The sequence below is a fragment of the Piliocolobus tephrosceles genome, chromosome X (genome assembly GCF_002776525.5).
Source record: "Piliocolobus tephrosceles isolate RC106 chromosome X, ASM277652v3, whole genome shotgun sequence".
Taxonomy (NCBI): domain Eukaryota; kingdom Metazoa; phylum Chordata; class Mammalia; order Primates; family Cercopithecidae; genus Piliocolobus; species Piliocolobus tephrosceles.
In genome coordinates, this window is record NC_045455.1 from 20,751,410 (window position 1) to 20,775,615 (window position 24,206).

Here is a 24,206-nt window from a genome sequence, read left to right on the forward strand (position 1 = left end):
CAGACATTAACATCAGAAGGCCAAGGGTAATGAAAATGCTGACTAAAAGACTGTACAATCCCATTTTTACTGTATTGAAGCTTTTCTGTATTAACAAAGCAGTATTTCTGTAGAAGGTGAATTAACTCTTTCAACTTGCAGGCGTTTAATTTAGTATCCTGAAAGACACACTTTATAATATGCAAAACGTTTAATTACCAAAGAACTCTACTTATGTGGGTGAGGGGATAATTCTTTTGGTGTTAGCACTTTTATGGCAATATGCAATAAACTCATTGATTTTGTTACTAGATTTCTATACCATCTGAACTATTTAACATTAGTGTCTGTGCACAGCAAAGTTCTTGGGAATATCCATAAATTATATTTTTTAGTAATTATGCTAATTACTTCCTACATAAGGCAATGTAGGAAGTATCCTGAGAACTCAGTAAAATTATGCTTAAAATTTTTATTTAAGCTTTGACCTAAAACTTAATCAGTGGCTTTATATAATTCTTTTTAGATGCAGAAATCAATGGTGGATGATGTTCCTAGAATTTTCACTGTGAATTGAAATAAGTTTACTAGGATTTTTCATAGGAAAATGGGATCATGGATGATATATCCTTAACATGGTCTCATTGGCTACAGTAGAAATGGACAAGAACATCGTATCTGAAACACCTGCAAATGATATTAAAGTTTTCTAAAATGTTTTTGTGCCAAATAAGTCATCAATAACATAAAATCACATCTATTGAGATACTATCATGATATGCTAAAAAGCATTCTCATTTAACTTCAGAATTTTTTCCTTTTCACTAAAGGAGAAAAGTGTCTGTGCCATGGAATTCAGGGGGGTTTTTTCAGGGAAAAAATTTTAGCGAAGTTGGAAGGGATGTCAGGAAAAATTTAGTCACTTTTTATATTTCATCATTCTTGTAAGTAATTACTGTAAGTAACACTGCTTTCCTCCATATCAAATGTTTTATAATTTACAAATGAGACTGGTGTCAAACCCCTTCCAAAACTAAAAATGTATTCAAGCAACCATGCGTTATTTGGGGGAACTATATTTTATGTTGCCTTGACACAAGAAAATTAGGAACATTATTTTTGTATCAACCTGCTACAAATTGCCCCCGTGATTTATTTTAGGAAAATGTGCTTTTGTTGGTATATTCTCTCCTCCCTCACCCATCCCCAGAACTCTTGGAATACTGAAAATACTGAAAGGTACCACATGCCCAGTAATCCTACGTAAACTTTTATTATGCTGTTCTTGGAATATGTTTACCTAATATAAAAATAAAGACACGTTAAATCAGTCAAGAGTCCAAAGATACTGAATTCCTCCATGTTCCCAATATTCCACTTTGAGTTTCTTTCCCTGTTCTCCTGGCATTTGCAGCAGTGGGAATTCCCTATGGTGTGCTTCCCACTAGCCTGTTATTCATGAAATCAGTTCTGCACTAGCTGTGTTTTACAGCCATTCATTTAAACACATGCTTACCTGTTATTCTTCTGCTGTAAATCTTGCTCCCTGGTAACTTTGAAATCCACCATTCATTTTCATTATAGCACCTCAAGTAGTGCCAGCACATGATGATAAACATTAAATATTTTTTGAATGAACTTGAAATAAATTCAGTCATATCCATCTATTCCATTAAAACTGGAAAAGAGGGAATACAAACATTTTTTCTTGATGGCAGTGCTGTCTCTTTTTCCCCTCTCAAAGACCACCATCTTACTTGTCTTTGTCCTTTAATTTTATTATTTTTGAAGGGTAGAGACATTGCTGGCCTCTCTAGAAGGATCTCTACCCAATCAGATTCTTCATGCCCATGGAAGTTTCCAAGTAATGTTCCCTTCTTTGCTAATGACAGTCCATGGCTTAGTTGTCAGCCAACTGATTAGAGCATTACCAAACTAGTGTATAATCTCCCCTAAACTGATATTTCTCTTATTTTTTTTTTTTCTTCTTCATTGAGGCTTTTCAGAAAAGGTCCATGCTGGTACTTTGCAGAGTGAAGTTGAGAATGGGCATTATTCATGGAATCCTGCTGTTGCTTTGAGCCAGGAAGACTTTCTCATAGGGCTCATCAGGAATTAGAATCACTGATGTGAATCCATATGTGTGCTAACAACTAGGTGGTCCATAAACTAGATAGCATTAATGTGACCGACAGGAAGCCATCATTGTGCATAGAGTGGCGATTGATTAATCGATCGATCAATCAATAAACAATACTAGCACAAATTTGATATTTATGTTTTGTACATCCAGAATTACCAAAACACTACCATATGTTGTGTCTGTCCATGATCCTGTGTGTATAGGGCATATTTTAACATTATTCACCTCTTACCATACGCCAGCTACTTATACTAGGTGTTTAAAGCTGTACATGTTCCTGAGAGATTGATTGATTAGGTTTTATATTCTTGAAAATGGCACATCCCCTTACTTTAAAGGCAGATTGTGTGTATTTCAAAGCAGATCTATTATAAGTATGTAAATATTCCTGTACAGAGGCTAGAAATTCATAGCTTTTACCAAAGTGGATTCTCACTTCAGTGACTCATATTTAAACTCACTGCTAAAATGTTTCTTCTAAATGAAGTAATATTTAAGCTATAATTTCTAGCTGAGGAAGACAACTATTTCCTGATGAGACACTCAGGGATCTTGTTTTACATTCTGCGTGCACATACTGAAAATTCACATTTGAGTAAAGTTCGGAATGTCAAGCACACTGCCCAAATAAAAGGTAAATCCTCATAATGGTACAGCAAGGTAAAATTTAAATGATGTGTTCAAGTGGGTAAACACACTAGAAAGCTGTCTGAAATATGTATTTAACTAGTAGAAAGAGCTATTTTATTCTAATGAATGAAAAATATACATTCTTGTGTGTGCATTTGTGTGTGTGTGTGTGTGTGTGTGTGTATATATATGCCTGTGTATACTTTAAATGCTAAATTTGGAAATATTCGTCTTTCAAATGATTGATAACATACATTTACTAACTTCTATGGCAGTTTTCTTTACAGATTTTGTTTTTTGCTTTTTGTTTTTTTTCTGAGATGGACTTTTGCTCTTGTTGCCCAGGCTGGAGTGCTATGGCACCATCTCAGCTCACCACAACCTCCACCTCCCGGGTTGAGGCGATCATCCTGCCTCAGCCTCCCGAGTAGCTGGGATTACAGGCATGTGCCACCACGCCTGGCTAATTTTGTATTTGTAGTGGAGACGGGGTTTCTCCATGTTGGTCAGGCTGGTCTCGAATGCCTGACCTCAGGTGATCTGCCCAGCTTGGCCTCCCAAAGTGCTGGGATTACAGGCATGAGCCACTGCACCTGGCCTTATGTTTTCAGGAATGAACTTAAATGTAGAAATTGAATCTACGTGACACTGAATTTGTAACATACGCTGACAAGTACTAACATAGGACTGGCAGGAACAGACACAGACCTTAAATAACCTTATTTCCTATGTCCTGCTTTTGTTGTGTAAGTGTTCCACAGCATGATGTTACTTAAACTTGGCTTTGGAAATTCTGCAGTTATAGTTATTAGATATGCAAATTATGTCTATTCCTTTTATCCCAGACTCAGAAAGTTCTGTCGTTTTATGGCTTGCAAATGCTTCATAAGCCTCATGCTTTTCTGGGGAGGTTCCTAGTTAATAAGTAAATTAAATTTTTAAAAATAGGCTGAATATTTTATCACAGAGGCATTATAAACATTTGTCATCCATGTAGGGAACATTTTTCCTTCAGGCTCTGATTTGCAATTCATAATTATTTCCTGTCTTATCCTTGTTCTCTCTCAATAGTACAAGATAGAGAAAAGATAGTTTTAGAGTATACACATTTTAATCAATATTCAAATAGAATTAGAAGGCCCCAAGGTTTTCTGTGTGTGTGCATGGAAATTCATCTCCACCAATCACCGTTAGCAACAGTTTAAATAATAGGTGACTTCTCAAGAGAGAAGGTATGAAAATATCGTTCAGGTCATGCACGTTGAGCTAATTTTGGCATCATGTAATTCAGGATTGATATTATTTAGATAGTTTCTTTTTTGGTATAACTACATGGGTAAATACAGCCTCTAGTTAGTGTTAAAGAATTGTGTCTTTAGCTCTGAAATCCTTTCACACTCAAATATGGCAGTAGGAATTCATTTGCTGGAGGAACTGTTCTTTCTCTTTTTAAACAGCTTTATCAAGATACATTTTCTGTAACATAAAAGTTCACCCGCCGGGCGCGGTGGCTCAAGCCTGTAATCCCAGCACTTTGGGAGGCCGAGACGGGCGGATCACGAGGTCAGGAGATCAAGACCATCCTGGCTAACACGGTGAAACCCCGTCTCTACTAAAAAATACAAAAATGTAGCCAGGCGACGCGGCCGGCGCCTGCAGTCCCAGCTACTCGGGAGGCTGAGGCAGGAGAATGGCGCGAACCCGGGAGGCGGAGCTTGCAGTGAGCTGAGATCCAGCCACTGCACTCCAGCCTGGGCAGCAGAGCGAGACTCCATCTCAAAAAAAAAAAAAGTTCACCCATTTGTAGAGGCCAAGTTTTTAGTATATTTACAATGTTAGCAAGCACCACTGTTCCCATAATCTAATTATGGAACATTTTTGTCACACAAAGAGAAAACTTAGGCCCATCAGCAGTCATTCTGCAGCCCCCACACCTACTTCCATCACTCCCTTGCCCTGTGCGCTGACAACCACTAACCTACTTTCTGTCTCTATGGATTTGCCTGTTCTGGACATTTTATATAAATGAATCATACAGTATGTGATCTGTGAGTGGCTTCTGTCATTTAGCATAATATTTTCAAAGTTCATCCATGATGCAGTATGTATCAGAATTTTATTCCTTTTAATTGGTGAGTAATATTTTGCTATATAGATATACCACATTCTGTTTAATCATTCATCAGTTGGGGAATTTTTGGATTATTTCCAGTTTGGAGGTACTATGAAGGATGCTATAAACATTTGTGTAAAACGTTTTGGGTGGTGTATATTTTCATTTCTCTTGAGTATGTAACTAAAAGTAGAATTGCTGGATCACATGGTAGTTTTATGTTTAATCTTTTGAGGAACTACCAAACTGTTTTTCCAATGTGGCTGTACTGTTATACATCCCCATTAGCAATATGTAAATGTTTCAGTGTCTTCACATGTACACCCACACTGGTTATTATCTTTTTTATTATTGCCATCTTAATGGTATGAAGCAGTACCATATTTTGATTTGCATTTCTCTAATAATTAATGATGTTAAACATATTTTGTTGAGTCTGTTAGCCGTTTGCATTTCTTCTTTGGAAAAGTGTCTACTCTAGTCTTTTGCCTGTTCTTTAATAGGGTTGTTTGTCTTTTTGTTGTGGGGTTGTGTATATGCTGGATACTAGACTCTTATCAGATGTATGGTTTACAAATATTTTCTCCCATCTGTTGGTTATCATTTTACTTTCCTGACAGTGTCTTTTGATACACAAAAGTTTTCATTTTTGTGCATTTTTATGAAGTCCTATTAATTTTTTCTTTGGGTGTCATACTAAGAATTCATTCTTAAATCCAAGATCATCAAGATTTACCCCATATGTTTCTTTCATTTGCTCTTACATTTAGGTCATAGATTCATTTAGAGTTAGTTTTTTTAGATGGTATGAGGTAGGGTAGGATCCAACTGCAGTTTTTTTTGCATGCAGGTATCCAGTTGACCCAATATGAGTTGGTGAGGATATTATCCTTTCCTCATTGAATGGTCTTTGCACGCTTGTTGAAAATCAATTGGCCATAAATGTGTGGGTTCATTTCTGGTGTCTCAGTTCTATTTCACTGATCTGTGTGTCTATTCTTACACCAGTAACACTGTGTCATTGTTGCTGTTTTACAAAAAATGCATAATGCTCTTACATTTTTTTGACAGTACATCATTGTTAACTGTCTGCACATTGTCATGCAGCACTTCTCTAGAATATTTCCATCTTGCATGACTGAAACTCTATATCCATTGAATAGCAACTCCCATTTTCTTCTCCCTCTATCCCGTTAACCATCATTCTGCTCTCTGCTTCCATATGTTTGTCTACTCTAGATACCTCATATAAGTAGAATCATGCAGTATCTGTCCTTTTGTGACTGGCTTATTTTACATAGCATAATGCCCTCAAGGTTCATTCATGATGTAGCATATGATAGAATTTCTTTCTTTTTTAAAGCCAAATAATATTCCATTTATTATAAACCATATTTTTTCTCATTCATTCACTGATGGACATTTAAGTTGTTTGTACCTCTTAGCTATTGTGAATAATGTTTCAGTGAATGAGAATCTAATGCCTGCACTGATCTGACAGGAGACGGAGCTCACACAGTAACAATTGAAGCATTGTTTTCCATGTTCTCTCTTTGAAAGCCTGTTTTCAATTTTTGGGGATAAATATCCAGAAGTGGCATTGCTAGGTAGTACTACATATTAGTTACTTTAGCTTTGGAGTACATTTGAAATCAGGAAATGTGAGTCTTCCAACTTAGCTCTTCTTTTTCAAGATTGTTTGACTGGGCATTTGCAATTTTATGTGAACTTGAGGGAAAGCTGTTAGAATTTTGACAGAGATTGCAATGAATCTATAAATTGCTTTAAGTAGTATTGCTGTTTTAACAAAATGTGTCTTCTAGTCCATAAACATGGGATGCCTTTCCATTGAATTAGGTAATTTATAATTTCCTTCATCGATGTTCTGTAGTTTTCCATGTAAAATTCTATCACTTCTTAGTTGATTTATTCCTAGGTATTTTTAAGATCCTAATGAAACTTTTCTTAATTTTTTTTTTTTTTTTTTGAGGTGGAGTTTCACTCTTTTTGCCCAAGCAGGAGTGCAATGGTGCTATCTCAGCTCACTGCAACCTCCGCCTCTGGGGTTCAAACGATTGTCCTCCCTCAACCTCCTGAGTACCTGGGATTACAGGCTCCCGCCACCACGCCAGCGAATGTTTGTATTTTTCGTAGAGACGGAGTTTCACCATGTTGGCCAGGCTGGTCTCAAACTCCTGACCTCATGATCCACCTGCCTCGGCCTCCCAAAGTGCTGGAATTACAGGCGTAAACCACTGTGCCTGGCCAGTTTTCTTAATTTTCTTTTCACATTGTTCATTGCTACTGTATAGAAAGCCAACACATTTTTGTGTGGTTAATCTTGTACCCTGTAACTTTGCTGGATTTATTTATTAGCTCCAGCAGGTTTTTTTGTGGATTCTTTGGGATTTCCTATATATACTGTATTAGTCCATTTTTATACTGCCATGAAGTAGTATGACTGGGTAATTAATAAAGGAAAGAGGTTTAATGGACTCACAGTTCCACTTGGCTGAGGAGGCCTCACATCATAGCAGAAGGCAGAGGAGAAGCAGAGGTACATCTTACATGGTGGCAGGCAAGAGAGCTTCTCAGGGAACTCCCACTTATAAAACCATCCGATCTTGTGAGATATATTCACTACCACGAGAACAGTATGGGGAAAATCATCCCCATGATTCAAAATTATCTCCTTGTAGGCCCGCCCCTGATATGTGAGGAGTTTTACAATTCAAGGTGAGATCTGGGTGGGGACACAGACAAACCATATGTTATAGGATCACGTAATCTGTGAGTAGAGACAGTTTTTATAGTTTTTATTGTTGTTGTTGTTGTTTTGTTTTTGTTTTTTGAGACAGTCTCACCCTGTCACGCAGGCTGGAGTCCAGTGGCATGACCTTGGCTGACTGTAACCTCTGCCTCCCTGGTTCAAGCAATTCTCTACCTCAGCCTCCCGAGTAGCTGGGATTATAGGCACCCACCAACACGCCTGGCACATTTTTGTGTTTTTAGTAGAGACAGGGTTTCACCATCTTAGCTAGGCTGCTCTTGAACTCCCAACCTTGTGCTCCACCCACCTAGGCCTCCCAAAGTGAAGTAGAGATAGTTGTAAGCCTTTCTCTTGAGTTTAGATACTTTACTTTTCTTGCTGAATGACTGTGGCTATAATTTTGAATACAATGTTAAATAGCAGTGGTGAAAGCAAGCTTCTTTGTCCTTATCTTAGAGAGAACTCTTTCAGTCTTATATCATTGACTATGATGTTAGCTGTGAGATTTCATAAATGCACATTATCATGTTTAGAGAATTCTCTTCTATTCCTACTTTTCTGTATATTGTTATCATTAAATTTCTTTTCTGCATAATTCAGATGATTGTGTGTATTTTTCCTTCATTCTATTACTAGGCACGTATTATATTGACAGAGTTTCTTATGTTGAATCAACCTTAACTTTCTGGGAGAAATCTCAGTGGTTACTGTGTCCTATAATCCTTTTTTTTTTTTTTTTTGAGATGAAGTCTCACTCTGTTACCCAGGCTGGAGTGCAGTGGCGTGATCTTGGCTCACTGCAACTTCTGCCTCCAAGGTTCAAGCAATTCTCCTGCCTCAGCCTCGCAAGTACTGTACCTACAGGCACGTGCCATCACACTGGCTAACTTTTTTTTAATTTTTATTAGAGATGAGGTTTCACCATGTTGGCCAGGCTGGTCTCGAACTTCTGACCTCAGGTGATCCTCCTGCCTCGGTCTCCCAAAATGCTGGGATTACAGGCATGAGCCACTGCACCAGGCTATATAATCCTTTTAATATGCTCTTGGATTCGCTTTGATAGTGTTTTGTTAAAGACTTTTTTTATCAACATATATAAGGGGTATTGGTCTATAGCAGGAGTCCCCAACCCCCGGGCCATGGACTTTGTCTGGCTTTGGTATCAGGTAATGCCGGCCTGTCAGAATGAGTTAGGAAGTATTATGTCATCTTCTGTTTTTTGGAAGAATTTAAGAAGAATTTTTCTTCCTTCTTCTTTAATGTTTGGTGGAATTTACAAGTCAAGCCATCTGGTCCAGAGTTTTTCTTTGTTCGGAGGTGTTTTATTACTGACTCCATGTCTTTACTTGTTATAGGTCTATTCATGTATTTTTATTTCTTCATGATTCAGTCTTGGTAGGGTGTATGTTTCCAGGGATTTTTTGTATCAAGGTTGTATAATTTGTGGGTGTGTATATTATATGACCACAAACTGGGTGACTGAAAACAACAGAAATTATTTCATAGTTCAGGAGTTTAGAAGTCTGAAATCAGATTGTCAGAAGCCAAGAAGTCAGAACTCAGGTTGTCAGGTGGTTCTTCCTGGATGCTTGGAGGGAAAGACCATCCTATGCCTCTCTCCCAGCTTCTGCTGGGTGGTTGCCAGTAATCCTTCCTATTCTTTGCTAATCAATGCATTGCTCCAGTCACTGCCTCAATCTTCATATCACCTTCTTCTTTGTGTCTCTGGGTGTCCTTTTCTATCTCTTACAGGGACACTTTTGCTGGATTTAGGGCTTACTGAATCAAGTGTGATTTTATCTAGATCCTTACGTTATTTACATTGGCAAAGACCCTATTTCCAAATAAAGTCCCATTTGTAGGCTCTGGATGGACATGCATTTTGTCAGGATGCTATTTAACCCACCACAGTATACAACTGTTCATAGCATTTTTATATAATCATCTTTGTCTCTGTAAGATTGAGAGTAATGTTCCTTCTTTCATTTCTGATTTTAGTTACTTTTTCTTTTCTCTCTTTGATAGTCAGCCTAGCTAAAAATTGGTCAATTTTGTTGATCTTTTCAAAGAACCAGTTGTTGGTTCCATTGACTTTCTCTGCTGTTTCTCTATTTGCTTTTTTGTTTATCTCCACTCTAATTTTTACTGTTTCTTTTCTTCCACTAGCTTTGGGCTTAGTTTTCTCCTTTTTTTTTTTCTAGTTCCTTAAGGTATAAAGTGAGGGTATTGATTTGAAATCTTTCTTCTCTTTTAATGTAGCCATTTATGGCTCTAAGTTTTGGCACGTTGTGTTTTCATTTTCATTCATCTAAGTATTTTCTATTCTCCCTAGTGATTTATGCCTTAACCCATTGTTTGTATGAAAGGTATGTGGTTTAATTTTCACATCCTTGTGAATTTTTCATTTTTCCCTCTAATATTGATTTCTAGCTTCATTCCATTGTGGTCAGAGAATATACTTTGTATGATTGCAATCTTTTCAAATTTAAGACTTGAAAATTAGCAATGCTCTTTCGACTGAAATTTATCAGTCTCTTTCTTGACTAAGCACTCTTCTGGTTGCTGTATGTGTTTATTAGATTCCGGTGTTCGGAAAAGTTGATTCTGTCGTGTCATTTTTTTTACTAATTTTGCTGTTTTCTTCAGTGGCGGGACTAATTCTTAGCATTGTGTCTGCTGCTTGTGTGACATCACTAATCTTCTATGCTTATCTTACAGACATCTGTTACATGCCTTCCTTCAGGAGCCCTCTCTGTCTAGTCTGGCTTCTCAGTTCTGAGCTAATTTTCCTTTTATGAGTTCCCTTTACATTGCATTTCCCCAAGATAATAATTATTTCCCTGAAACGACTGAACATGAACATATTCTGGGCATCCCAATAATGGCGCAAGATTTCTTCCTTCATCCCAGCAAATGGATGAATAAAAGTTGCACAAATGAATAAAGATGAAATAAATTTAATTTCCCATGAGCTTATTACAAAACCTATTTATGGGTTACTATTAAAGAATTATAATAAAAAATACTTAACATAAAAGATACTTTACATGTAATTTAATCATTCTTTAGGATCTGGTGATATAATAAGATTATGAGTAAAGTCAAAAGATCATAATCACAAGAGTCATCTTAAATGACATATTATGACTCATATTATGACTGTTATGAGTCATCATTTAATATGACTGTACATTAGAAACTGTGGAAGAAGGCCTCAACTCTTGCCCTAAAGGACATTTAGAATTTCTTCTAGCTGAATGTTTTACTTACATTAATTTATTTATCTTTCGAGCGCAGAAGATAGATATGTTTATTTGATTATTTTGGTTATATGATTTTCATAGAAACCTCATCTACTAGGTATATGTTCAGTGTGTATATATATGGACTTTTAACTTTCCCATATTGTCTTGCTTGTTTAATATTTTAAGGAACAGTCACATGTTACATTGGCTACTGTTAGGAATAGCTAATATGAGCCTGAATGCTGGTCCAGATATAGAAATCTTCAGTGTATTAGAGACCTGAAATGAAATGTTATTGCATGGCTAAGAACACGCTATACCTCAAATCCCATTTAGAAAACATAAGAATTACTTGCTATAACATTTTGACATCCATGGCTAGCCAGGTAGATAAGTCTTTGTCCTACCTGACAATACAGCTTTATTAAGGGTTATTTTTGTATTCCTTGTTATGTTTCAATGTGTTGCACTGTAACCTTAAAAAATAAAAAAATCAGTGAGTTTCCAAACTAAGAACTCAATGATTTTTGTTATTTTATTTACTTTTTGTTTATTTTACAAGGATCCTTGGTTATAAATTTTACTATAGTTTCAAAACTGGTAAACTATAATATCAATTACAAAATAATAATGTATGTCAATCATTATACACAAACAGAAATTTTAAGGACTAAATCCAAGATGCCATTAATTCATATCAAAATCTTACTTAGTTGGCTCACAAACTTGTGTCTATCTTTTCGTGAGTGGGAAAATAAAATTGGAACCATTGATGATTTTCTTGTTTCCCAACTAATATTGTAAATTCTTGACAAAAGATTATTATTTTTAAAATAAATTTTATTGTTTATATTTAAGGTATACATCATGATGTTTAATATATGTGGACATAGTAAAATTATTACTGTAGTGAAACAAATTAATATACCCATCATCTTACATAGTCACCTGTTCCCTCTCAGAGAGCAGCTGTAACCTTTTTCTTTAGCAAAAGTCCTGAATACAATACGCTAGTGTTAACTATAGTCTTCATTTTGTACATTAGATCTTTCAAATTGTTCATCCTACATAATTGTTACTTTTCATCCTTGACTTATATTTCCCCATTTCCTGCCCCAATCCTAACCCTTGTAACCACCCCTTATTTTATTCTCTATCTCTATGTAATTGACCCTTTTTTTCCCCAGACGCCACATATATTTGAAATCATGCGATATTTTTTTTCTGTGTCTGGCTTTTTTCACTTAGGATAATGTCCTACATGCCCATTCATGTTGTGGCAGATGGCAGGAACTCCTTTTTTTAAGACCAAATAATGTTTTATTGTGCATATATACCAGCTTCTTCATCCATTCTTCCCAAGATGCACACCTATGTTATTTTCATAATCTTGGCTATTGTGAATAAAGCTGCAATAAACATGGAAGTGCAGATATCTTTACAAGGTGGTGATTTCATTTCCTTTGGGTATATATAACCAGAAAAGGGATTACTGGACTTTATACTGGTTTTATTTTTAGTTTCTTTAGGAACCTCCATATTGTTTTCTATAATGACCACATCAATCTCTTTTCTCACCAACAATGTACAAGGGTTCCCTTTTCTCCACATCCTTGCCAACACTTGTTATCTTCAGCTTTTATCCTAACACATGTGAGATGGCATCTTATAGTTCATTTCTCTGATGACTAATGATGTTGGGAACCTTTTCGTGTTCCTGTTGGCCATTTTTATGTCATCTTTGGAGAAATGTCTACTTAAGCCCTTGACAAAAGATTATGAACAGCATGTAAAAGTTAGGTGAGAGCTCATATAAGTACAAAAAAGAATGTTATCATCATCAGCTTATTCTTTTACCCAAGTTTATTTCCCAGTTTACTATGAATATCTGGAAAGTTACAGCTACATTCTTTAAAAAATAAACAAAAATCCACATTACCAACTAAAAAAATTAATCTCAGCTTTTTATTTCTAAAGAGGTATTGTGTTCTTTATTGTTGCTAAAAGAATACATTTTTTTCAGTAATTTTTTTTCTAATGGTCCATAAATGTACAAATAGTCCACATAAGCACTCTCAGCTTGAGGTATTATTCTATTTTAAATTTTAAGCATGAGTTTTTAGAACTTGTTCTTTATTTTGGTTTTGCTAAACATATAGACTTAGCTAATATTTCAGAGTTGTTTTTTTTTTTTTTTTTTTTTTTGATGTTTTACACAGACCAGTTGGTGGGTCATTTTGGATCATTGACATCTACTCAGACTTAAATACTGGTGTAAATATTGTCCAGAGGAAACTCATGATAAACTTAAAAGTACACGATGCACCCATGGAAAGGCTAAAATAGTGACGGCCACGTACATTGTAAAAATTTGGATAAAACTGGAGGTCTCACATATTGCTGGTAGAAATGTAAAATGTTACAAACAAGCTGGAAACAATTTGGCAATTTCTTACAAAACTAAACATACTCTTACCACCATATGATCCAGAAATTGTACTCTTGGGCACTTCTTTCAGAAAAATGAAAATTTATATTCCTACAAAAACCTGTACATAAATCCTCATAGCACCTTTATTCCTAATAAGAAAGTACTGGAAACAACCCAGATATCCTTCAGTGGGTGATTAGTTAAATAAATTCTGATACATCCAAATAATGGAATACTACTCAGCAATAAAAAGAGATGAACTATTAATATATGTAACAAGTTGGATGGACCTTGAGGGCATTATGCTCAGAAAAAAAAGTCAAGCTCAAAAGGTTACATATTGTATGGTTTTATTTATATGACATTCTTGAAATGACAAAAGTATAGAGTTGGAAAATAGATGAGTGGTTGTCAGGTAATAGGGACATTAGATGAGGCAAAGTTAGCAAAAGGGAATTCTTTTATGGTGATAGAACAGTTCTGTATGTTGATTGTGGTGGTGGTGGTTCCACAAATGAATACATGATATAAAATAGCATAGAACTGTGTACACACACACACACACACACACACAGAAATGAATACAGGATCATAAACTCTAAAATCTGAATGAGGTCTACAGACTAGTTAATAGCAATATACTAATGTCACTTTCCTCATTTTTGTATTACACCACAGCTATATAAGATGTCGCTATTGAGGCAAGTTGAAGGAAGGATACACAGGAGTTTATTATTTTTAAAACTATTTTTGGGTGTATATTAATTTCAAAATGAAAAAAATTTTAAAGAGTATCTCTTGTGCAATTATAAAACACTGTGAAAAATAGAGATGTCTCCTCCCACAATTGGCATTTAAAGCAACATTTTAAGAAGCTTACTTTTAAAAGTCTTCAGTTTGAAGTGATGATTTTTATTTTAATTCAAGCATGCAGTTGTGTAAGCTCAAAAGATGGGATCTGTGAACATGAAAGCTTCAACTCTGATCCCCTGTGCTCCACTTTCTTCTTCTTCAGCCGCCCTTTATTTGACCAGGAAGGATGTCATTTCCAGAAGTACTCGGAGACCCACATTTAACTTGAACAACATTGTTCTTGCAGATTATTAAGGCTGTTCAATTTTCTCTGTTGGTTACTACCCCAAGTTGGAGACTCTTCTGAAATGTCAGACTGAGAAAATAGTACTGGTTCCAACACAATGAAAAAAAAAAAAAAGGAAAAGCTTTGGAATGAATGCAATCAATAGCCTTTGAAAACAAAGTTAAAAAGCAACAATTGAATGCTAAGATGTATAAAACCATCTTGTTCTTTTTTTAATTTGAATATCAATGTGGCCAAGAAATGGGGAAGCACAATGGAGTGTTTGATTCAATAAGCACTTAGCAAATACCCGAGTCATCATTGTAATACCTTATATGATGTGCATGTTGTGCATAGCACAAAGTTATAAAATGCATAGCAGTGAAACTTATAAAAATAAATGGCACAGTCCATGCCGTCCAAGAGATCTCAAATTTATATCCCCAATATTGGCAAATGCTCCAGGTTCTAATACCAGAACACTGAGTGAGAAGCACAGCATCATATAATACCAATGGTGAGAAAACCAAAACCCAACAGAATCAAAAGTAGAAATATTTTAGTTAGCCCAAGTGAAAATTGGGTAGTCTCTGGAGAAAAGCATCAGTCAGGAGAGAGATTGCAGGGCTATAGAAAATAAAATCCTGTGGTAAAGGTTTGCAAGATAGTAACCACACCCAGTAAGTTTGCAAGATAGCAACCATGCCAATAAGGAAAATGTGTACGAATTTTAAGTTTCACATTAATATTGTCTGAGGAATGCAAAATTGTTTTTCCTGTTTTTTTTATGTTTTTTTTATTTTTTATTTTTTTTTAATTTTTTTGGTGAATGGCTTGGGATACATGTGGATAAAGGAAAATTTTGAAACAGTGCTGCTCAGTTATGGGTAAAACTTGGCACTGTCTCCCATCCAAGTACTAACCAGGCCCAACCCTCCTTAGCTTCCAAGATCAGGTGAGATTGGGTGCATTCAGCATGGTATGGCCTTAAACAAATTTGGCTCTGTCCAAAAAATTGCCTATCTGGAGATGACATAATGGCACTAATATGTCCTTAAAAGAAAAGTCAAAAGACTCCTCACCTTTTTACCCATTTATTGTTTCTGTTTTGTTGTTGGAAAATGAGCTTTAGAATTAATCGATAAGAAACCATTCTATGAATACCTTTATAAAGAAAGGCCAATTATATTTTACTTTACTTATTTGACTTAGAGTATTTTACTCACTGACTTTCTATTGTTGATCATGCTGATTCTATTTTATTCAAGCCAGTATTAAATTACCAGGAAAAGTAAAAATTAAAAAGATATTAGTCTGGGATAAAAAAATTAAAGGATATTACTTTGGCATGAAAAATGAGGTAGGTTAATGGATGGGTAGAAAGATGGATAGATGTGTGAAAAAGCAAATGTAGAAAAATTGTACAATCTAGGAAATGTGGCTGTGAACTATAAAAGTCTTTCACCTATTCTGCATGTTTGAAAACTTTCATAAAATTCTTGAAAGAAAATGCAAAAAAACCCAAAATGACAACTAGAAATTTTAGTGCCTAAATACATACACAGCTTTATTTCCTAAAATAATTTTTTAGTGATTTTGTCACCATACTGGGTAAAATTAAGAAAATGTTACAGAAACCAAAGGCTTGCATTAAAAATCTCAAAATTGATTCTAAGTAAGGAATAGAATCATAGAGAAATAGCTATAGTAATTGAAAGTATCCATTTATGTAGAAATATTTCTTGTTGTTCCATCAATACACTGGTGTTATGTTTCTTCAGCATCTGAATGTTCTTGTTACCTGTGAGCTCAAGTCCACCACTCTCCAAGAGGGCCAAATGATACAAATTAGATTTTTTTCCCTCAGATCTGGAATGCAAGTACAGCAATGTATAGTTACTTGACTAAAACATCAGAGTGATACAGAACCAACCAAAGGAATATGGCAACAATTTTTGCATCTAGTGAAAAAGAGTAGTTTTCTGTATTTGTTTTCTAATTTTGGTCTCTACTATCTTGTATTAGTTCATTCTCACACACTACTATAACGAAGTGCCCGAACTAATTTTTAAAGGAAAGATATTTAATTGACGCACAGTTCAGCATGGCTGTAGAGTTCTCAAGAAATTACAGTCATGGCAGAAGGGGAAGCAAACACATCCTTCTTCACATAGTGGCAGCAAGGAGAAGTGCCAAGCAAAAGGGGGAAACGCCCCCTGGTAAACCATCAGATCTGATGAGAACTCACTCACTATCACGAGAATAGCAGGATGAGAGTAACTGCCCCCATGATTCACTTCCCATGATGTGGGGATTATGGGAACTACAATTCACGATGAGATTTGAGTGGGGACCATATCATGTCTTAAATATTCCTTCCTCTTGAAGTCAAATTAGAATTTTTAATGAGTCTACAAAAAGCCCTTATTGGTTTAGAATCGATTAATTGAAGAGCACTGATTTTCTGATCCAGGGCAAATAGCATTTCATTGTCAGTGGATACGTAGCTCCTCTGAACTACTGCAAGGATTGCTTCTCACATTTAACACTGGTCCTTGAAATTTTCCATGAATTTTCCAGAAGTGCAAAAGCTGCAGACGCCCAAAGATGGTACCTTGGCAGTTCCATTGCTTCTAAGCAGGCCTGGATCTCAAAGATCTCAGACAAGTTGATATTGATCTTTGAAGAAAAGTTATGTACAAAGGAAATATATCTGCCAACCTCCTTTAGAGACAGGGTCAAATAACCCTGAAAAGGGTCAAATAACCCTTTAGAAAATTTTCTAAAGGTGTCACATTAAACTTTAATAATGCCTACATTTTTATGGGGCTTTTAACTTTGCAAATTGCTTTCACATGCATTATCTCATTCCATGTTCTATGGCAATGAAACAGTGTCTAGGCTTTAGGGCTGAATTACAATGACATCGATATGAAAATGTTGACAGGGACATGCAAAAAAGTGATCACCATGCCACGCAGAAGATTTCGACAGGAATTGACTGGATGCAAGATCAGTAATTACAAAGGGTTAAGCTTCTGCTCTAATGCTGTGGTTTATCACTGCTATTTTGTCTTTTTTAAAAAAGAAGAAAATGCCTTATTTCTTTTTTTCCTCCTCTTCATCCTTCTTATTTTTGATTTTCTTTTTCTTTGCAATAAATCTGCAGGTCAGCCCAACCCCAGGGTGCATCCGTGCCCTCATGAAGATGCTGTACTGCCCATACTGTCGGGGGCTTCCCACTGTGAGGCCCTGCAACAACTACTGTCTCAACGTCATGAAGGGCTGCTTGGCAAATCAGGCTGACCTCGACACAGAGTGGAATCTGTTTATAGGTAAGAAGTGTTTAAATGGATCCGAGAACAGAGACGGGACAATAGCAAGTGTTTATGGGGCTTGATGGGTGGGTCAGAAGTTGTAAGAAACCAGACACGGTGGTTCACATCTGTAATCCCAACACTTTGGGAGGCCAGTGCAGATGGATTGCTTGAGCCCAGGAGTTTGAGGCCAGTCTGGGCAACATAATGAGACTCCCATCTTTACACAAAACAAAAAATAAGCTGGGCATGGTAGCACACACCTATGGTCCCACCTGTCTAGGAGACAGAGGTGAGAGGATTGCTTGAGCTTCGGAGGTTGAGGCTCTAGTGAGCTGTGATTGCGCCACTGCACTCCAGCCTGGGTGACAGAGTGGGACCCTGTCTCAAAAAAAAAAAAAAAAAAAAAAAAAAAAAAAAATGTTATGATGACTTTTAGAGACTAAGATGATTTTTAAAACCATGTTTAGCAAATTATAAACATTATTTTACACTTTCCTTATGTTTTTACTTATATGGGACAGTCCTGTTAAAGATTGTGCAACCCAGCTATATTGAGCTAACTGTTCTCTCTGAAGAAAACAAAAGTAATCTTGTTGAAGTTACATACACTCCCATGAGAAAGGACACTTTAGAAAAGAATCTTGTAAAAAATAGTCCACTATATTATTTCTTTGTCATTTGTATTACCTCAACATAGCCACACATATTAGTAAACAACTTTTTCCTTGAACTCCTAGAATGAAAATAGACCAATATTATGGCTAAAATATGCAAATTTTCTATCTCATTCTGTGGAAAAGAAGGCTTTAAGTACATAGGCATGAAACAGCCTTCCAGTCTCTAGAAGGCAGGAGGCCGGGAGGTGGGGAGAATGAAGGGGAAGGTCTGTGAATCAAGGCTCTGTTCTTGGGTTGCAGAAATCATTCAAAGGGTTGCGTGGCCCAAAGATAGTTCCCAAATTGCCATCCAAGGATAAAAGGACAAATTTTATAGGCAGACTTGTCCCAGGAAAATACACAGGCCTTGAAAGAGTAAATGTGTTTTCTTCCACTCTGTCAAATAGCCTTCAAATAAAAGTACTTTCAGTTGCATTTACTGCAATTACACAGTGACAAGCAGAGTGGTGAAAATAGCAGTGGCATTTGTCAGCCTCTGAGGGCCTTCGTCATTTATGCAAACCTCTAAACGAGCATGCACGAGTAAAGTGTTCTGACAACTAAGATATGCGTAGGATAGAAAAAAAGATGTTAGAATTCAGAGAAACTGAAGCTCACTGTATACAAAGATGTGCTTAGGTTACAGGCCTCAGCTCTGACAATGAAACCCATAAGCTAATTCACCATTTTGCTTAGGAAGGCCAGAGGAAATGGTTTTGAGCAAAAAAAAAAAAAAAGAAAAAAAAAAAAGAAAAGAAAACGAAAAAGATTTTACAGTGAATAGATTCAAATGGAAATCATCTAACAAAACCTTAGAATTATTTCAGAAAGAATAAATTGAAGGGCTGTTACCTCTCCCCGCAGTGGGAGGATAAAATCTGTTTGTATGATCATGAGTTACTTTATTTGAAAAATGAAGGAATTTTTAATAGTTGGTCATTAAGGGATCCTTCTGACACAAAATGACATGATTCTTTACTAAGATTTTTGTTCTTTGCTGAAATTGTGGAGGGGGTATGAATTTTTAAAAATAAACTTTATCTTAGAAGATCTAGATTTTTTTAGCAAAGACAGAATACCCAACTAATGCTGATAAAAAGGTACACTCATCAGAAAATCTAAAAAGATTTGCTTATTTTAAAGTCAGATTAAACCTCATAGCATCACTTGGAGTCATATAGTCATCCATATTTGTGGTTGCAACTACGCTAATACCTAGCACAGTTCAGTTGACTTCAGTCAGCCTGCAAGCTATTGAAGAAGACGGGCATGTGGATTTTGTTGCTTACAGCAGGACATGATGAAGAATCAGAATATAGGCTTTTCAACTTGTAAGAGCAACAGTGACTTCTTAATTTGCTTTTTGTCCTCAGCGCTTACTGGCTGTTTTAACCGAAAACAAATCCTTATGCTTTCGATCAATTGGGTTTCCTAGATACCGATTTGATATGAAATTGAATGTCTGGAAAATCATTGGATTCAAAAACTAAAGTTTGAACCCACGGTGTGTTGCTGGATGTACTTTAATGAAAAACAAGCGTGGTGGTTCGTCCTATGTGAACGTATTTCATACCCTTTCTTCCTGTCTCTCTCTCGCTCTTTTTTTTTTTCTTTTTGAGACGGAGTCTCACTCTGTCGCCCAGGCTGGAGTGCAGTGGCGCGATCTCGGCTCACTGCAAGCTCCGCCTCCCGGGTTCACGCCATTCTCCTGCCTCAGCCTCCTGAGTAGCTGGGACTACAGGTGCCTGCCACCACGTCCAGCTAATTTTTTGTATTGTTAGTAGAGACGGGGTTTCACCGTGTTAGCCAGGGTGGTCTTGATCTCCTGACCTCGTGATCTGCCTGTCTCGGCTTCCCGAAGTGCTGGGATTACAGGCATGAGCCACTGCGCCTGGCACCCCCCATCTCTTTTTTTATTAGTCCTAGATGTCTCTGAGAAAATTCTTCCAGTTTTCCTTCTTTGGTTTGTGCTATGGCATTGAGAATTGACCACCAACATAGACTTATGGAGAAAAATGTGTTCTTGCTAATACTTGTCTGGGTGTGAAGTGTTCGTTCACAAATGTATGGCATGAATTAGTCAAATGTGCCAACTCCATTTTCCACACAGATACATCTCAGATGACAGTGTGACAATGTTCATAAATGCAGCAGCAAAGATCAGTGAGCAAATCGGTAATCCAACAAAAATTATATATAATAGTCCTCTCTCTGGGTAGCACCTGCAGCCCATCACTTCGGGCTTCTGGCATCTCTTCATCAAAACCTTCACTCCTGTTGCTGTCAGTTGCATGTGCCTTCCCTGCCAGCCACACAAATGCCCCAGTTTATATATTTTATAGATGTTTTTCTTTAATTATAAAGTGCCTATCTAAAATGTTAACAGTGGTATGCAATCGACCATCAATAAAAACAAGAGTAAAATTGGGGGCACATCCTCCCAGTCTTTACAATGTCACAAATTAATTGAAAGTGATTAGTGACTGTTTAGAATTCAGTCAGTGTCTGGATCATGTCAAAAGAAAGTGAAGTGTTTTAAACATTCCAGTAAAAACCTCTGTAGTATTCCAACCACTACTGAAGTTCTGTAGTTGGGATGTGTGTGTGTGTTCTTCGAAAACATCAGGAGTCTATTTAGGATGCATTTTCATAGTCCTCCTCCAGGAAGTTTAACTCAGTTCCCTGCACAGAGGAATTGCTCAAAAGATTCTTACCAAGTAACTGTTATAAGAAAAAGAAACTCCATTTTTACATGAAGAACTTTTCTTTGAAAACTTCCTTACAGCATTGAAAAAATGCAACTAGACCTATTTTAGAGTACTTAAAAATCCTCATCAGCCTCAGCACCCCCCCCCCTTCACTTACTTTGTGGTAAGTAGTGTATGGGGTTCCCCAGGATAAAGCACAACCCAGATTCCACTTGCTGCGTCCAAATGAATGGTGTATTACATAGCACCCCTGAGCTAGGCAGGACCAGAAAACAGGAGAGTGGCTTTTAGCCTATTCTCACTATTAGAAACTATGCAACGCGGTAGGAGAAAACCCTGATTTAAGGCATTAACAGTCTCTGCTCAGGCACTTATCCCAGGTGTTGCTGTATTTTCATACACAACTTATCCCAGCCTAGCTTTTGCATGCTGTCCAAATGCAAAATGGTTTTCTTGAAAAATGTTTATGTTAAATTAAAATCTCCTAGAGGGAGAAACCGTTTGTGGGCAGAACTTGCTTCAGTAATATCCTGTGGTTATTTTGAATGTTTGGCATTGTTATCAACACTCCATAGATAAGAATTGTTCTATTTCACAAGAGGCCATGTTGCAGATTACAACTGGCTCATGAACACAAAAGTCAAGGCTGAAGTACATTTATATAGCTATAATAAATCTTACATCTACTTTAAAATTGAGGATGTGTGGGACAGCCTCCTGCAAACATCTGGTGCCTTCTAAGATTTTATAGACTATGAGAACCAGAGAGAGATTTCTAAAAGATGTTACCAGTGAGGAGAGGCAAAGTTTGGTGAGACAAAGGCAGGGATTCTGTATTATCACATACTACTTTTTATCCCTAAATGTTATAGAATGCTTCTAACAGCAAGTATAAAAGTGAGACCTGAGTGTTTTTGTCCCAATTATGTAACCTAATTGTTTAGGCTACCCCAGTTAGCAAAGACCCTAATAATCCAACTCACTATATTGGGTGAGCTAGGCATATACATTTTTTGCCCTTAGGGAATTTAACATAGTTAAAATAATTATAGTAGACTATGACAAAGTGTTAGGTTAATGGAAGCATGGGATGCTAAGCCTTTACTTGGCTGGGGGACTTAACTTAGTCTGGGGCAGGGGGTTAGAGAAGCCCTGCTTTGTCAATTATAGAATAAAAAGCAAATAAGATGGTATTGTATTGGCATTGTCAAACGTAATTGATGTTACATAGCCACAGCATGTATAATTGTTACACCAGAGCCCTCAGATAGTTTCAGTTTCCCGTGTCGCTCTCAATAGGTTTAGCATGATTTGTCAGTGGTTCTTAAATGCTCGTTTGTTTTATTTTTGACATTTTCTGTTATCAGGTCTCACCTCCCCACTACCACTGACTTGAATTGATGAGATTTGTGTTATTTTTCATTAGACAAAAGTTGAGTTATCTTGACTTAGATGCCCTCCAAAGGGCGTTATGCGGGAAGCCAGCAAAGCAGCTAGAATTTTTAAATTTAAGCCTTGGGCACTCATAGACCAGATACACCAGTGATATAAAACTTTCTGGACTTCTTCGTTTCAAACTTGCCAATTATTCAGTTGTCAGGCAGCCCAAAGACTGAAAACTGGCATAAGAGTGTCGAACATGAAACCCAAGGTGGGCATGACATCTGTGGCAGACCAAGAGACCCTGCAGTGGGCACTATTCACTGATTCTCTCATGTATACATTAGTCCAACACGTGTTTACTAAGTGCCTACTGTAGACTTTGCTTTGGTTTAGGCATGGGGATGGAATTGAGAACAGAAAAGGCCCCTGTTTACTGAGAACAGTACTCAGTATATGTTCTTTGAATGGAATAAATGGACCCAACTGTACAGAGAAATGGAAGGGAATATTCTAAGAGGCCATTTCTATTTTACTTTGTAAGTCTATTCTTTTAATGGAAGTATGACTAATTGAGTAATTTAAAAATCACCTATCCCCGTTGTTAATGGACTCATGAGTGCAGGGATGGCAGAAACAAATCAGATACTGTACCTGATTCTTTCATTGTGACAGCTGCTATCAAGTTGTAAATTAGAGCCAGCTGCAAGGAAGCTGTGTTAGGTCAGTCCAATGACTAGTGTCATGTAATAAATGGCTACTTGGTGGTGCACAAATGACTTTCTTGGCAACTACAAGAGTTGTCAATTCTCATGGTAATTTGTGCATTCATAACTTTGTGTTTGGGAAAATGTTGCTAGGTAAGTCTTATTTGATATTAGAAAATAAACATTTATTGTTCCTACTGAGGAAACTCAGATTTTCTTTTATAACATGTACAGGACTGTGTTATGTTGCATTTCGCGAGATAAAATAGGCAGAATGAACAATTTCAAGCATTTGTGTAAGATACTGTTCTTTCAAAGACCTTCTCAAGCATAAAAGTCCATAATATAAATCTGACAAGAAACTCTTTTAGTTACAAATAATTCTATAATAAATATGATATGACACTGGCTGATATTCCTGAAATACCATGTTACAAAAACATCTAGACTCTCAACATAGAAAATGATTTCCTTTAAACCAAAGAAAAAGAAAAACCCAAGAGCTGTATATAGCAGCAAACTTTCAAGGCTTCTTCATCTCTACTTTATGTAATACAAGAGCCTATTTAATAATACAGTCCAGAAATGCAACCCTGAAATTGAGGAACAAAGCCAAAGCAATTATTTTAAAATCTGTTCTGTTAGCTAGACGACTCGCATTTGCCCTGTGCATTCCTGAAAGCACCAGGAAAGACTTTTGTAAAAAAACGAAGAACACTGTTTTCTGTCAGGTGAAATCTAACACCATCCAACCCTCTCTTTCTTTTATAGTCAGTGACTCAATACTTCTCATTTCTTGTGGGCATTTATCATATGTTGTGTTCTCATGTAATGCTGGCAGAATGCATAAACAGTACTAAGTACTTGCTGAAAAAAAGAAAAGAAAGAGAAAGAGAGAGAGAAAGAAAAGAAAGAAAAAGAAAAGAAAGAAAGAAAGAAGGAAAGAGAGAGAGAAAGAGAAAGAAAGAAAGAAAGAAAGAAAGAAAGAAAGAAAGAAAGAAAGAAAGAAAGAAAGAAAGAAAGAAAGAAAGAAAGAAAGAAAGAAA

General features: G+C 36.5%; 1 protein-coding gene across 1 annotated transcript in view; it reads left to right on the plus strand.

Moving 5' to 3' along the window:
- Positions 1-24,206, plus strand: part of LOC113219610 (glypican-6) — a gene marked incomplete at its 5' end in the record, with an annotated part of 584,830 nt that overhangs the window by 186,694 nt on the left and 373,930 nt on the right. The window contains one exon of the mRNA XM_026446588.2: positions 17,559-17,724. Coding sequence (XP_026302373.2) covers positions 17,559-17,724 — 166 coding nt within the window. The remainder of the gene's footprint in view (positions 1-17,558; positions 17,725-24,206) is intronic.